At 42.2% G+C, this 16,820-nt stretch overlaps 1 protein-coding gene and 1 non-coding gene across 2 annotated transcripts; one reads left to right on the top strand and one right to left on the bottom strand.

Moving 5' to 3' along the window:
• Positions 1-5,022: 5,022 nt before the first annotated feature.
• Positions 5,023-5,129, bottom strand: LOC132417372 (U6 spliceosomal RNA). Its single transcript, XR_009517811.1, has one exon. It is a non-coding gene; the product is annotated as a U6 spliceosomal RNA (small nuclear RNA).
• Positions 5,130-7,673: 2,544 nt separating this feature from the next.
• LOC132416636 (zinc finger and SCAN domain-containing protein 5B-like) lies at positions 7,674-11,046 on the top strand. The gene is made up of 4 exons (XM_060000108.1): positions 7,674-8,441; positions 8,736-8,942; positions 9,873-10,023; positions 10,400-11,046. The coding sequence occupies exons 1-4, from the start codon at positions 8,058-8,060 to the stop codon at positions 11,044-11,046; spliced, it is 1,389 nt and encodes a 462-aa protein (XP_059856091.1). The 5' UTR covers positions 7,674-8,057.
• The last annotated feature ends 5,774 nt before the right edge of the window (positions 11,047-16,820 follow it).

Genomic DNA, 16,820 nt, shown 5'->3' with positions numbered 1-16,820 from the left:
GTGGGATTGCTGGATCATATGGTAATTCTATTTTTAGTTTTTTAAGGAACCTCCATACTGTTCTCCATAGGGGCTGTATCAATTTACATTCCCACCAAGGTTCCCCAAGGGTTCCCTCTTCTCCACACCCTCTCCAGCATTTGTTGTTTGTACATTTTCTGATGATGCTCATTCTAACTGGTGTGAGGTGATACCTCATAGTAGTTTTGATTTGCATTTCTCTAATAATTATTGATGCTGAGCAGCTTTTCATGTGCTTCTTGGCCATCTGTATGTCTCCTTTGGAGAAATGTCTATTTAGGTCTTCTGCCCATTTTTGGATAGGGTTGTTTGTTTTTTAAATATTGAGCTGCATGAGCTGTTTGTATATTTTCGAGATTAATCCTTTGTCTGTTGATTCATTTGCAAATATTTTCTCCTATTCTGAGGGTTGTCTTTTTGTCTTGTTTATGGTTTCCTTTACTGTGCAAAAGCTTTGAAGTTTCATTAGGTCCCATTTGTTTATTTTTATTTCCATTACTCTAGGAGGTGGATCAAAAAAGATCTTGCTGTGATTTATTTCAGAGAGTGTTCTTCCTATGTTTTCCTCTAAGAGTTTTATAGTGTCCGGTCTTACATTTAGGTCTCTAATCCATTTTGAGTTTATTTTTATGTATGGTGTTAAGGAGTGTTCTAATTTCATTCTTTTACATGTAGCTGTCTAGCTTTCACAGCACCACTTGCTGAAGAGACTGTCTTTTCTCCATTGTATATCCTTGCCTCCTTTGTCATAGATTAGTTGACCATAGATGCATGGGTTTATCTCGGGGCTTTCTATCTTGTTCCATTGATCTATGTTTCTGTTTTTGTGCCAGTACCATATTGTCTTGATTACTGTAGCTTTGTAGTATAGTCTGAAGTCAGGGAGTCTGAGTCCTCCAACTCCTTTTTTTTTCCCTCAAGACTTCTCTGGCTATTCAGGGTCTTTTGTGTCTCTATACAAATTTTAAGATTTTTTGTTCTAGTTCTGTAAAAAATGCCATTGGTAAGTTGATAGGGATTGCATTGAATCTGTAGATTGCTTTGGGTAGTATAGTCATTTTCACAGTATTGATTCTTCCAATCCAAGAACATGGTATATCTCTCCATCTGTTGGTATCATCTTTAATTTCTTCATCAGTGTCTTATAGTTTTCTGCATATAGGTCTTTTGTCTCCCTAGGTAGGTTTATTCCTAGGTATTTTATTCTTTTTGTTGCAGTGGTAAATGGAAGTGTTTCCTTAATTTCTCTTCCAGGTTTTTCATCATTAGTGTATAGGAATGCAAGAGATTTCTGTGCATTAATTTTGTATCCTGCAACTTTACCAAATTCACTGATTAGGTCTAGTAGTTTGCTGGTGGCATCTTTAGGATTCTCTATGTATAGTATCATGTCATCTGCAAACAGTGACAGTTACACCTTAATCTAATACAGTGTTGCATGTCAATTATTTCTCAGTAAAACTGGAAGGAAAAAATACATTAAGGGGATAGATCTTATGTGACAAAATAAACAAAAAACTAAAAAAAAAAAACCACGGAAATTTTTGAAGGTGGTGGATGTGTCTATTGCTTTGATGGCATCACAGGTGAAAGCATATGTCCAAACTTACAAAGAGGTACACTTTAAATGTCTGTCATTTTTTGCTTATCAATTATACCTCTGTAAAGCTACAGAATAAGTAAACAAACTCACTACCCTTTCTCTGCAGTACTCTGCAGCCCTAAGCGCCCATCCCTCCAACCCTCAGATGGCTCTGTCTGTCCTACTTGTCCTTCCTGGCATCCTGCTTAGCCTGGCGGAGACTCCAGCCTCTGCTCCTGTCCACCGGGTGAGACCTCCCTGTGCTCCTGCACACCTGTAGCATCCCCTGTCACTGCCCTCCTAGGAAGAGAGTTCTAATTTTCCTGGCTGAGCTGGGGCCAGGGAACAAGTTGTGAAAATATGAGAAGAGGGACTTCCCTGGCAGTCCAGTGGTTAAGATTCTGCGCTTCCAATGCAGGGGGATAGGTTTGATCCCTGGTTGGGGAACTAAGATCCCATATGCCACGGGGCACGACCAAAAAAATAAATAGAAAAAATAAGAGAAGAAAGATGCGGAGTTGATTTCACCTCCTCGGTCCCAGGAGGGTAGAGCAGAACACGGGTGGAATACAGGGGGTGAGGGCTCAGCTTATCCAAAGCAAAAACTTCCTAATGATTAGTGTTTGCCCAGAGATGCCCAAAGATGCCTTCCAAGGTAAAGCTTCCCATCATTGTAAATTTTCAAGGCTGTAACAAGCAGGATAATCCCCTGGAGGGCGTGTTAACGTACAAGGCACCGAGTGCCATCCCCAGAGTTTGTGGTTGACTGAGTCTGCATTTCTAACCAGTTCCCAGGCAATGCTGGTGCTGGTGGTCCTGAGACCACATTTTGAGAGCCCCTGATTCAGAGCCTGGGCCGTGGAGACGGGGCTAAGTTGGAAGTCCCGTTCTGTCACTTTCTAGCTGTATGACCTCTGGCACGTTGCCTATTATCTCTCTCTGTTGATGATCCTCTGCGGGGAGCAGGGGTGGCAGGCTCTTAGAATGACCTTCAGCAGGTAGTCAGTGTGGCAGCCGCATGTTGGGGTACCAGCTATGCTCCATGGTGGCTGGGGGTAAGCCACTTCAGTTTCTTTGAGTTTCTCTCTTTCTATATAATGAGAGGATAATGATCCCCATCTGATGGGATGTTCAGGGGATTTTGACATGCGCTAATGGGTGTGGGGTTCTTTCTTGGCCCCAGGACCAGTGCTAAACCCTGAACATGCACTGGCCAGTTCTATCCGGCAAATTCTAATGTAGACTTTATCGTGTTACTTCCCTTTGACAGAATGGAAAACCGAGGCTTATCAGCAAGACAGGAATTAACAAGTGTACATCATGATCTAGACAGACAAAAGTGCAAGGTGAATGGATGTGTTTCCTAGGCCATAATCCTTTGGAGTATAGGTACATAATAATTACTCAATAAATGTACGTTATTCCTATTATGCTAAAAAAAAGAAAAAAAAGGAAAAAGAAAACCAAGGCTTAAATATTCAGGACACATAACTGTTAAGACTCTCATATCTGCCTGGGTCTGAATTGTAGCTCTGCTATGAAACGTGTTCATTCAGGCTATTAGCCCAACCTTTCTGAGCCTCAGTTTCTTCTTCTGTTAAACAAGGCTACTAATAATTGTTACCTGCCAGGGTTGTTGGGAGGATTAGGTGAGTAAATATGTCAAGGACTAGACCCAGAGCCGGCTTCATGGGCAAGCAGCCTGCAGAGCCACACAGGACCCCATGCCAGGAGGGGTCCCACATGATGATGCCCTGCTGTCATCTTGAAATCCTTAATCGTGTTCATCGAGGGGCCTCATATTTTCATTTTGCGCTGGGCCCCCTAGATTTGGTAGCCAGTCCTTGGAACCGACGCTGGCATGTAGTAAAACCCACAGTAAATGTTAGCCATTATAATTATCAAAGGAACTCAGCACCTTACCTGCAGTCATCCAGTGATGCAGCCTGGATTTGATCCTGGATGTGTGTGTGTGTGTGTGTGTGTGTGTGTGTGTGTGTGTGTGTGAGAGAGAGAGAGAGAGAGAGAGAGATTTGTGACAATACACTACACACGTCAAGGACTTACAGCAGTTGTTTTTAAAGCTTTCTTTTCATTCCCAGTTGCTGGTCTTAGGAAGTCTTCAATTTCCACATTGGTGAAATGTGGATTAAGAGAACCCACTTCACAGACTAGTGGTTAAGCGGCGTGCTGACCCACGTCTCCCCAGACCTGTGGGATGCTGGCTGCCCTTTCTGTCTCTGAGTCTTCTCTCTCCATCTCTCTCCAGGGGCAAGGAGGCTGGACCCTCAACAGCGCTGGCTGTCTCCCGGGTTCCAGTGACTGAGCCTGCTCTGAGCGCTCCATCCCTGGCTCGTGCCTGTGAGCAGTGCATTGGCAACCCTGTAACAACCCTAAACTCACATTCCCTCAAGGCCATGGGCTTTATTTCCTGACCTGTCTTGAGGGTTAGTCTAGCGGAGTGATGGGCTGCATGGATCCTGGAGCCAGAGCGCTGGCTTCAAGTCCCGGCTCTGCCCCTGGCTTGGTGTGCCGCCTTCATCTCTCAACGCCAGAGTTTCCTCATCTGTGACAATGGGTATAACGATGTCCCCCTGCTGCATGGAGATGCTGTGAGGATTAGATAAACTACAGCAATTCCTGGGAGGATCCTCCACCCTCTCTCCCCATTCCCCCAAGCACATCATCATTGGATACTTGCTGTGTACTTGGGATGTGCTGATTCATGACAGTTAAATCAGTCACATGCCAACATTCCAGTGACACAACGGTGTGGCAGAGCAGAGAGGATGTGACGTCTGGATCCAGATGCAGTTGGGCTCAAACCCCAGTTCTGCCACTTAGTGGTGGGATAACGTTGAGCAAGCGTCTACTTGTCAAAGCCACAGTCCGCTCCCTGGCAAGTAGGGATGGTGAGCACGTAGCCTGTTCCCCCGGATTCGGTGGAGGTGCCCCATCCGATGAGCCGTGCTCTGGGTCTGCTGGATTCTGTGTTCTCCCTGCCTTTAACGACCACCTGGTCGTGCCGCCCCCAATCCCCGGCCAGGACTGATGGAGGCCGGAAGGAGAAGATAGCCCTCGGGATCCTAGACCTGTGGAAGGCCACTGGTGAGCGAATGGGTAGTTAGACTGCCCTGCCTTCCATCCCCAGCACTCTACTCCACCTGCCTGTTGCTGGCTTTGGAAACGGTTTTTTTTTTTTTTTCCAACCGTAAAATAAATTTACTGCTGATAACTTTATAGAATTTACTCGCTGTTTTTTTTTTAAACATCTTTATTGGAGTATAATTGCTTTACAATGGTGTGTTAGTTTCTGCTTTATAACAAAGTGAATCAGCTACACATATACATATATCCCCATATCTCCTCCCTCTTGCGTCTCCTTCTCTCCCACCCTCCCTATCCCACCCCTCTAGGTGAAAAATATGGAACGCTTCACGAATTTGCGTGTCATCCTTGCGCAGGGGCCATGCTAACCTTCTCTGTGTCGTTCCAATTTTAGTATATGTGCTGCCGAAGAGAGCACATACTCCCTGTTTTTGATGTTACAAACTTTAGGGTCTTTGAGATATGCAGGATCCTTGTATTTAACTGGTGTAAACCCCATTATTTGAGCTCTCTCTCTCTCTCTCTTTTTTCGTTTGGCTGCGTTGGGTCTTTGTTGCTGCTCGCGGACTTTCTCTAGTTGGCGAGCGGGGGCTGCTCTTTGTTGCGGTGTGCGGGCTTCTCTTTGCGGTGGCTTCTGTTGTTGCGGAGCACGGGCTCTAGGTGCACGGGCTTCATTAGTTGTGGCGCAAGGGCTTAGTTGCTCCGCGGCATGTGGGATCTTCCCATACCAGGACTCGAACCCCTGTCTCCTGCATTGGCAGGCGGATTCTTACCCACTGCACCACCAAGGAAGTCCCAAGCGTATGTTTTTTAAAATAAAGTTTTTGCTTTGTGTTCTTCTTTCAACAATGCATGTCTTGGGCTTCGCTGGTGGCGCAGTGGTTGAGAATCTGCCTGCCAATGCAGGGGACACGGGTTCGAGCCCTGGTCTGGGAAAATCCCACATGCCGCACAGCGACTGGGCCCGTGAGCCACAACTACTGAGCCTGCGCGTCTGGAGCCTGTGCTCTGCAACAAGAGAGGCCGCGATAGTGAGAGGCCCGCGCACCGTGATGAAGAGTGGCCCCCGCTCGCCACAACTAGAGAAAGCCTTCGCACAGAAATGAAGACCCAACACAGCCAAAAATAAATAAATAAATAAATAAAACCCCCCAAAGACAAAAAAACAATGCATGTTTCATTGGTTTTCGGTACTTCATTATGAAACTGAAACTGCTGCTGATTGCCTTTCTGTTAGGAGTGATTTCGTTGTAAAATAGGATGCTCCTGGCACGGCAGCCAGGTAAAATAGAGGAAAACCAGTGAAATTTAAATTTCAAATAAACACATTTTTGTCAAGAGTGTTCTGTGTGTTTCCTCTTCTAAGTCTTTTTTGCATTGAGTAGATGACAGCTGTGGTTTTGTCTACCTGGCCTTTATTATGTTGAGATATGTTCCCTCTATACTTGTTGAGATAAAGTCCTCCTATTTGGATAGGGTGTCATTCTTTTTCCCCATTGGTGCACACCCTCTAGCTTTCTAAATGCCTACTCAGAAATAGCTTCTTCTCCTTGGATGGATCTAGAGACTGTCATACGGAATGAAGTAAGTCAGAAAGTGAAAAACAAATATCGTATATTAACGCATATATGTGGAACCTAGAAAAATGGTATAGAGGAACCAGTTTGCAGGGCAGAAATAGAGACACAGATGTAGAGAACAAACGTATGGACACCAAGGGGGCAAAGTGGCAGGGGGAGGGGTGCTGGTGGGATGAATTGGGAGATTGGGATTGACATATATACACTAATATGTATAAAATAGATAACAAATAAGAACCTGCTGTATAAAAAAATAAATAAAATAGGGCTTCCCCAGTGGCGCAGTGGTTAAGAATCCGCCTGCCAATGCAGGGGACATGCGTTCGAGCCCTGGTCCGGGAAGATCACACATTCCGTGGAGCAACTAAGCCCGTGGGCCACAACTACTGGGCCTGTGCTCTAGAGCCCGCGAGCCACAACTACTGAAGTCCACGTGCCACAACTACTGAAGCCCGCGCACCTAGAGCCCATGCTCTGCAACAAGAGAAGCCACCGCGATGAGAAGCCTGTGCACGGCAACAAAGAGTAGCCTCCGCTCGCCACAACTAGAGAAAACCCGCACGCAGCAACAAAGATCCAACATCGCCAAAAATAAATAAATAAATAATAACTTTAAAAAATAAATAAATAAAATAAAATTTAAAAATTCAAAACATAAAAAAAAGAAATAGGTTCTTCACACACTTCAGCTCATCGGCTGCTTTTAAACAAGTCTTTTACGACTTATTTCATGAGAAAAGAAAAAAGACTAGGTAACCCAATTTGGTTACAACCATCAGATCTCAATTCTCTAACTCCCTCAAACTCTCCAGGCAGTGAGAGTAAATTCACTAGATCAGGAAAACCAATCTGTTTCCCCCCAAAATGCAAACCATAAAGTCTAACATAAATAAAATATGATAAAGATAATCTACAAAAAACCAACATGGTGTCCTCTTTAACAAATCATGATTTCTCCTGGTGGAGTTTCCATGGAAAATTGAATCTACCCAGATTATCTAAAATGGTTCCATCCAAGACCTTTATCCAATCACTGGGATGATGAGGTTATAGGAAGCAACCCCTGGAATTTCCCCTGGCTCTTATATAAATAGACACATTTCAGCTCCAGACACACTTTGAGAGCCAGTCCCGGACTTGAGGAGGCTGAAGGCAAGAGGGCTCCAAGAGGTAAGTGACATGTGGGAATGTCTAAAGAGAATGCTTAGAAATCAGGAGAGATGGAGGTGGGTTTCAGAAAGGTTTGGCTTTCTATTCACCTTGCATTCGCTCGGAGACCTTGGGAAAGCAGCAGTTCTCCCTCAAACCCCACACTAACTATGGTTGATTGTTGAACTCTTCTGTGAGATGAGAAGAACGTTTCCATAGTCCGTGGTGTGGTGTGCTGTGGTTCATTTTTTCAACTAGGGTTTCTGAACCATGGCGCTATGGATATTTTGACCAGACATTTTTTGGTTTTCTTATAAAGGTGGATGTCAGAATTATAATAGAATGGATTATTGTCTGTGGTATGAAATATTGAACCAGTGGGGTGGTGATGTCCAGTATTTGGATGTGGGATGTATGGGAGAGGGAAGGGTGGAATAAAATGAAACTCATCTTGTTCATTCTTTTCCTTTTCTTTTCTTTTTTTTTTTTATCCCAGCGTTCTGAACAGTGACTCTATTGCTGAGAAGAAGCAGAGGAAATCCCTTTCCACAGAGTTCAATTGGCACCAGCTCTACAAGTGTTTCTTCAGAATCCTATTGGAAAATTTCTCCGTCAACATGGCTGAGGACCAGATATTTTTCTGGAGTCGAGGAAAACTCCCCTACGGCCCTGGATCAGAGTCACCAGTGTCTGTGCCACACCAAGATACACTTGTGGAAAAGCCAGACTGTGACCAGGAAACGTGGCATGTTCACTTCAGAACGTTTATCAGCTCAGAGGAATCCGACCCCGTCCAGGATCTGAGGAGACTCCGTGAGCTCTGCCATCTGTGGTTGAGGCCAGATCTTCACACCAAGGAGCAGATGATGGACAAGCTTGTGCTGGAGCAGTTTATGATCTGCATGCCGCTGGAGTGTCAGGTCTTAGTCAAGGAAACGGGGGTGCAGAGTTGCAAAGCCTTGGAGGACATGCTAAGAAATAAGCAGAAACCCAAGAAGTGTGTGAGTAGGAACCTTGGGATTGGTATGGGAAAGGGAGAGATGGGATGGGACCTGCAAGCTGGGGGTTGAACAAGATAGGATCTGAGTGGTTGACTCTAAATCACTGATATTCAAATGGGTGAGAGGTTTCTTTGGGCATCGTTGAGAGTTATTTTTGGCTGTCCCAACTTGAGGGATGTAGATCTTTTAAACAAAAAAAAGTGCGCTTGTACGGTACGATGCCATTGGATGCCTTGAGAGCTGCTTTCCAGGTCATATAGGAGACTGATCTCGATTGAGTTTTTTCCCTCACAGACCATAGTCTGCATACAAGGACAGGAATTTCTTGTGCGAAGCTCAGAAGCTGAGATGGTTGAATCCGAGGCCAGTGACATGAACGATGAGAGAGACCAATGCAGGGAGCCCCGATCCCCTGTGAGTGAGATACCTCCAGAGAACGGCCAGCAGAAAAAACGAGAGCTGCATATTCCGACAGGAGCCAAGGGCCTGTCAAGGAGGCAGGTGAGTGTGTGATGCCCTGGTCTCTGGAGAGAGTCTGGGAGAACTTAGAAGAGGTTCAGGTGGACATTGCTGCTAGAGTAATTGGGAGTTTTGGCAAAGGACAGGAATGGACCCATTGGCTTCAGGGATTTTCATGGATGCCTTCAGTTCCTAGACATTTTCCAGCTGGTGTGAGAATGAAGACTCATCCGTCTTTGTCCCTTTGCCATGAATACGTGTAGTTTTAAGAGTGGGGAGAAAGGAATCCTGCCTCAGTGGAATGGTACTAGGTCAGTTTGCCGCGGGTGAATGCACTGACAGCTGATTTCCACATGGTTGCTTTCCTCAGAGGCACTTCATAGTTCACAAGATGGTCAACCCTTGGAGTTGAAGGAGTGGTTCCCAATTCGACTCATTTTTCCTCCTAGAGGACACTGGAGAATGTCTGGAGACAGCTGATTTGTCCAAATGGGGTTGGGTGTGGGGGAGGGGATGCTCCTGATTTCTAGTGAGTAGAGACTAGGGATGCTGCTCATCATCTTACCATGTACTGCGTAACCACCATCAGAAGGACGAACTCAAACCAAGTAGGAAAAAGTGATGAACTTGGGAGAATGTACCCAGGGTCCTTTGCTTCCAGAGTCAGGGGCAGGGAGTATTGAGATGACACAGAGAGATGTATGCATTGAGAATTCAGAGTGCCAACTGTGGTATCAAGACTTGATTGCACGATGTGGCCAGTAGAGATCAAGGACAGACTTAGGTATCAGGAGATGATTATCAATTGGGGTGATGGGGGTGGCCCAGAAGAAGTCAGGGCATATCCCCCAAACTGATATTAGGAAAGTTGGAGTCTTAGATCATGATATGACAGGGATGGGGAAAGAGGAAACAGCTTTCCATGGACTAAGGTAGATGGGTTATTGACTCTGCTTGGTTGCTCCTTGTCAGGACCAGAAAGATCTCCTGCCAGAGACCTTTCCTGAAACAGGTGAAATGGAGGGTCTGACATCCAAGGAGAACTTGGAGAAAGACCTGATGGAACACACGGAAGAGACAAGAACCCATCAATCTCAAGAGCCGGAACATCTGAAAGGTCCTGGTGAGTCTGGAAACTTGGAATTCAGAGGAGTTAGTGACTCCCTTCCTATGGTGGCTTGGGGCTGGGTACCCAGCATTACCATCCCTTGGGTGGGTGGGCGGGGGGAGTTGGTTCTCCAAACCAACCTTCTCCATCATCCCCTTTCCAGAGTGTGTCATAATCTAGACTCTTAGGTAGTTTAGTTGATGGGAAGTTCTCTGCCACATCAGCTCTGGGTTTCAATGAGGTTGGCACCATGGAAAATGCTCCTTGTTAAATGCTGTGTGCTGAATCTCTTTTTTCAGAACATTCTGAGAGGGCAGAGGGTGGGAAGAATCCCCAAGAAGGAATTCATATTTCAAATGTGGATGCTGAACGTTTTCCTCTTGTGTTCCAGAGGGAGAAGTTTCTACAAAGAGCGGATACAGAAAAGGTTCTCTGAGAGGTCTAAGAGGTTTCAAAAGGAAACAGGCCAACAGTCCCAGTTTCCAGGAAGTACATCAAGAAGAAACCACATCTTTGGACAAAGGAGAATTCTCAGGACAACTTGGGTCCCTTTTCATTGGTTCACCTAGCACGGTGGGACCCAAAATTCTTCCTGAGGGAAAAGAAGCCCAGGCATGGGCACCCTATGAATGTAGGGAATGCAAGAAGAGATTTCCTTATCCATCTCAGCTTACCCTTCACCAGAGGACACACACAGGAGAGAGACCTTTTCGATGCAACACGTGTGACAAAGGGTTCATACAGTCTTCGGACCTGCGAGCTCATGAGCGGATCCACACAGGCAAGAAGCCATACTGCTGTGATCTCTGCCCCAAGAAGTTCACCCACGACTCCACGCTGCGTGCTCACAAAAGGACCCACACAAAGGAGAAGCCTTTCCGATGTGAGCACTGTGACAAAGCCTTCAGCCACAGAGGGAACCTCAATGTTCACCGACGCACCCACTCTGGGCTCAAACCCTACGTGTGTCCCGAGTGTCACGGTGCCTTCTGTCAGCTGGGGACTTTCAAACGCCACCAGAAAACACATTCCAAATGACTCGCCCCAGTCCCTGCCCTCAGATGCCAGTCCCTTCTGATCCAAGAAGGAAATTCAGGACAATTTGTTACTTATGTAATATCAAGAAAGGATGACATTTGAAGAATTTAGGATTATACTGGAACCTAATGGGGTTCCATTCACGTGAATTAGGAGGATCCTTGAGTGCTAACTTATAGTTCCCTTTGGATTTTGTTTTCTACTTTAGTGTAGGCTATGCTTTTCTGATAAGCTTTTGCTCTGTGTTCTTCTTCCAATGAAGTCATGTTTCATTGGTTTTCAGTACTTCATCATGAAACTGAGGCTGCTGTCGATTGTCTTCCTGTTAGGCATGATTTCATTGTAAAATAGGAAGCTCCGTGTAGGGTGCCCAGATTAAATACAGGATAACCAACCAATGACATTTAAATTTCAAATAAACAAACACTTTTCTGTCAAAGAGTGTTCTGTGTATTTCCTCCTCCAAGACTTCTACGTGGAGTAGATAATAGCTGTGTTCTTGTCTATGTGGCCTTTATTATGTTGAAATATGTCGCCTCTGTACTTGTTCAGATATCGCTTCCTTAGGTGTTTACAAAACGGAAGGCTTCCTAAATTGATAGACATCATTCTTTTTCCCTACTGGTGTTCAACCTCTGGTTTTCTAAATGTCTACTCAGAAATAGGTTCTTATAGTTGAGCTCATCAGCTGATATTAGGAAAAAAAAAGTCTTTAAAAATTTTTTTAAACTTTTGATTAATTTTATTTATTTATTTTGGCTGCATTGGGCCTTTGTTTCTGCATGTGGGCTTCCTCTCATTGCGTCGAGCGGGGGCTACTCTTCATTGCAGTGCGAGGGCTTCTCATTGCAGTGGCTTCTCTTGTTGCGGAGCACAGTCTCTAGGCACGCCGGCTTCAGTAGTTGTGGCTTGCTGGCTCTAGAGCGCAGGCTCCGTCATTGTGGCTCATGGGCTTAGTTGCTCCGCAGCATGTGGGATCTCCCTGGATTAGGGACCAAATCCTTGTCCCCTGCCTTGGCAGGAGGATTCTTAACCATTGTGCCATAAGGGAAGTCCTAGAAAAAAGTCTTTTAAGCCTTATTTACATGAGAAAAAATAGGTAACCCACCAACTATCAGATCTCTATTCTCTTTCTCCCTAGAACACTTTACACAAATGAGAAAATAATTCACTAAACCAGGAATACCAATCCACTTCCCACCCACCGACCCCCCCCCCAAAAAAAGCAATCCAGGGCTTCCCTGGTGGCGCAGTGGTTGAGAGTCCGCCTGCCGATGCAGGGGACACGGGTTCGTGCCCCGGTCCGGGAAGATCCCACATGCCGCGGAGCGGCTGGGCCCGTGAGCCATGGCCGCTGAGCCTGCGCGTCGGGAGCCTGTGCTCCACAACGGGAGAGGCCACAACAGTGAGAGGCCCGCGTACCGCAAAAAAAAAAAAAAAAAAAAAAGTAATCCATAAAAGTCTAGAATAAATAAAGTACAATAAAGAAGTCTCCCACAAAACAAATATGGAAGCTTCTTGAATAAATCATGGTTTCTCCTGGTGAAGTTTCCATGGAAAATTGAATCCACCTGGATTATGCAAAATGGTTCGTTCCACAACATTAACCCAATCACTCTGCTTACTGGGTAACAGTCAGGGACCCCTGGAATTTCCCCCAGCTCCATATAAATAGAGACATTTCATCTCCTGGCACAGTTTGAGAGCAAGTCTGTGACTTGAGGACACTGAAGTCAAGAGGGCTCTGTGGGGTAAGTCCCAAGTGGGAATGTCTAAAGAGAATACTTAGAAATCAGGACAGGTAGAAGTGGGTTTCAGAAAGGTTTGGCTTTCTATTCAACTTTCTATTCTCCGAGGTAACTCGGAGACCTTGGGAAAACAACTGACCTCCCTGGATCCTCATATTAACTATGGTTGACTTTTGAACTCTTCTGTGAGATGAGAAGAACTTGTCACCCAAGTGAACCCAAAAACACTAATTCGGAAATATACATGCACCCCAAAGTTCATAGCAACATTATTTACAATAGCCAAGACATGGATGCAACCCATGTCCATCAAGAGACAAATGGATAAAGAAGATGTGGCACAAATATACAATGGAATATTAGCCATAAAAAGAATGAAATAATGCCATTTGTGGCAACATGGATGGACCTAGAGGTTGTCATACTGAGTGAAGTGAGTCAGACAGAGAAAGACAAATGTCATATGATGTCACTTATATGTGGAATCTAAAAAATACAACAAACTAGTATAACAAAAAGGAAGCAGACTCACAGATATAGAGAACAAACTAGTGGCTACGAGTCGGGAGAGGGCAGGGATGGGCAATATATGGGTGGGGGAGTAGGAGGTACAAACTTTTGGGTGTAAATTAGGCTGCAAGGATGTAGTGTACAACACTGGGAATATAGCATATATATAATATATATATATATTATATATTATATATATTTTTATTTTTTTTTAAAGATAGGGAATATTTAGCCATTGTCATTAATTTAATGTAACAATAAATGACAATTAACTCTTCTTAGCAAGTTTGGAACATTTCCCTGATGTCGATAATTGTAAATTGTTGGGTCAAGACACATGCACATTCATACAACATTTAGTATATGTTACCAGATACAATACCTACCAGATACAAAACTAACACTTCACAGTCCAGCCAGCAGAGAGCAGGGTGATCATTTTCCTACGTTCTTGCCAAACTGGATGTTGTACTTTTCGCCTCCAGTGGCACAAATAGAAGGCCATCATTTTGAAGTGTACCTCTTTGCTGGTTAGAATCTCAATATTGTTGCCTATGGTTGCTTTTTTTTTAATTGAAGTATAGTTTATTGACAATGTTGTGTTAATTTCTGCTGGACAGCACAGTGATTCAGTCATACATTCTTTTTCATAACCTTTTCATTATGGTTTGTCACAGGATGTTGAATATAGTTCCCTGTGCTATATTGTAAGACCTTGTTGTTTACCCATCCTATCGATAATAGTTTGCATCTGCTAATCCCAAACTCTCAATCCATCCCTACCCCACCTCCTTCCCCCTTGGCAAACCATAAGTCTGATCTCTATGTCCGTGAGTCTGTTTCCATTTCATAGATGTGTTCATTTGTGTCTTATTTTAGATTCCACATATAAGTGATATCATATGGTATTTGTCTTTCTCTTTCTGTCTTATTTCACTCAGTATGACAATCTCTAGGTCCATCCATGTAGTGGCAAATGGCATTATTTTATTCTTTTTAATGGCTGAGTAGTATTCCATTGTATATATGTACCACATCTTCTTTATCCATTCATCTGTCGATGGACATTTAGGTTGTTTCCATGTGTTGGCTATTGTGAATAGTGCTGAATATAACCAATATTTTTTAATAACTGTAAATGGAGTGTAACCTTTAAAAATTGTATTAAAAATAATTTGAAGTGTCCAAAAAATTAAAATAAAATAAAATACAATAACCAGGACTTCCCTGGTGGCCCAGTGGTTAAGACACCATGCTCCCAATGCAGGGGACACAGGTTTGGTTCCTGGTCGGGGAGCTAATATCCCACATGCTGCATGGCATGGCCAATAATAATAATAATAATAAAATAAAATAACCAATGGAATCTAAAAAGTTAAAAAAGGGACAATATAACAAAAGAGTCTCACAGAATCAGAACAAACTAGTGATACCAGTGGGGAGAAAGAAGAGGGAGGGGCAAGATAGGTGAAGGGATTAATTGGTACAAACTAGTAGGTATAAACTAAGTTACAAGGATGTAATATACAGCACAGGGAGTACAGTTAATATTTTATAATAAAGTATGTAGTATATTCTATAAAAATATCGAATTACTACTTTGTACATCTGAAACTAATGTAATATTGTAAGTCAACTATACTTCAATAAAAAATAAAATGAAAAAATTAAGTAAAATAACCAGTTCTTCAAATAAGGAAATGTTTTGCTAACTGATGTTTCAAGGAATGAGTATCTGTTTTAAAAAAAATAAATCTTTCTGCTGTTAGTGTGGGAATTAATTTGATCCTTCATTTGGTAATTCACATGACCTGCCATTTTTTTCTTTTACTAGAATGGTATATTTAAATTTTATTGTGGGACTTCCCTGGTGGTGCAGTGGTTAAGAATCCGCCTGCCAATGCAGGGGACATAGGTTCAAGCCCTGGTCTGGGAAGATCCCTCATGCCTCGGAGCCGCTAAGCCCATGTGCCACAGCTACTGAGCCCGCATGCCATAACTACTGAAGCCCGTGCACCTAGAGCCCGTGCTCTGCAACAACAGAAGCCACTGCAAAGAGAAACCCGCACACCGCAACGAAGAGTAGACCCCGCTCTCCAACTAGATAAAGTCCGTGAGCAGCAAAGAAGACCCAACACAGCCCCCGAAAAAAAAAATAAAGAAATTTATAAAGAAATATTATATTATATTGAAATATATTATTATTTTTATTATATTATTTATTATTTTATATTTATTATTATTTATTTTAATTTTATTACTATTTACAATATATAAATATATTATAAATAATAAAATGAAATATTTTATAATCTATTATTGTTATTTAAAATATATTATTATATATTAATATTTATAATAAATATATAACATATTATATATATAACATGTAACATATTATTATATATTATTATATATATTAATAATATATTATTATATATATTATTATATAGTTTATATATATTATATATATATTATTATATAGTTTATATATATTATATATATTATACATATTAGTATTATATATTATATTATTATTATTTATAATATTTATTATTATTTATAATATATAAATATATTATAAATAATAAAATGAAATATTTTATTATACAGATCATTATTATTGACCCCAAAGTATTATATAGCGATCAAATTGTGCTTACTATATGATAATCTTCCAATTAGATTATAACCTGTTTTATTTATTATGCTATTTTATGAGACTAAATTATGATTTTACATATTTTTATAATTTGTATTGAGGTATAGTTGATTAATATTACATTAGTTTCAAGTGTATGACATAATGATTCCAAATTTTTATAGAGCTTACTCCATTTAAAGTTATAAAATAATGTCTATACTCCCTCTGCTGTACAATATATCCTTGTAGCTTATTTATTTTACACATGGTCATTTGTAACTCTTAATCCCTTACCCCTATTTACCCTTCTCCCCAGTGGTAACCACTCGTTTCTTTTTTATATCTGTGAGTCTGTTTCCGTTTTGTTACATACATTCATTTGTTTTATTTTTTAGATTCCACATATGAGTGATAACACACAGTATTTGTCTTTCTCTGTCTGACTTATTTCACTATCATACCCTCCAGATCCATCCATGTTGTTGCACATGGCAAAATTTCATACTTTTTATGGTTGAATAATATTCTCTCTCTCTCTCTCTCTCTCTATATATATATATGTATATATATATATATATATATATACATATATATATATATATCACATCTTCTTTATCCGTTCATCTGTTGATGGGCACTTAAGTTGCTTTCATGACTTGGCGATTCTAAATAGCGCTGCTATGAACACTGAGGTGCCTGTATCTTTTTTTTTTTTTTAGGTACCTGTATCTTTTTGAATTAGTGTTTTCATTGTCTATGTATATAGACCCAGGAGTGGGATTGCTGGATCATATGGTAGTTCTATTTTTAGCTTTTAAAGGAATTTCCATACTGTTTTCCACAGTGGCTGCACCAATTTACAATCCCACCAA

Source organism: Delphinus delphis, chromosome 20 (genome assembly GCF_949987515.2).
Source record: "Delphinus delphis chromosome 20, mDelDel1.2, whole genome shotgun sequence".
In the NCBI taxonomy this organism is placed as follows: domain Eukaryota; kingdom Metazoa; phylum Chordata; class Mammalia; order Artiodactyla; family Delphinidae; genus Delphinus; species Delphinus delphis.
Note: the sequence above shows the minus strand (reverse complement) of the source record. Positions and strands in the feature narration are given on the sequence as shown.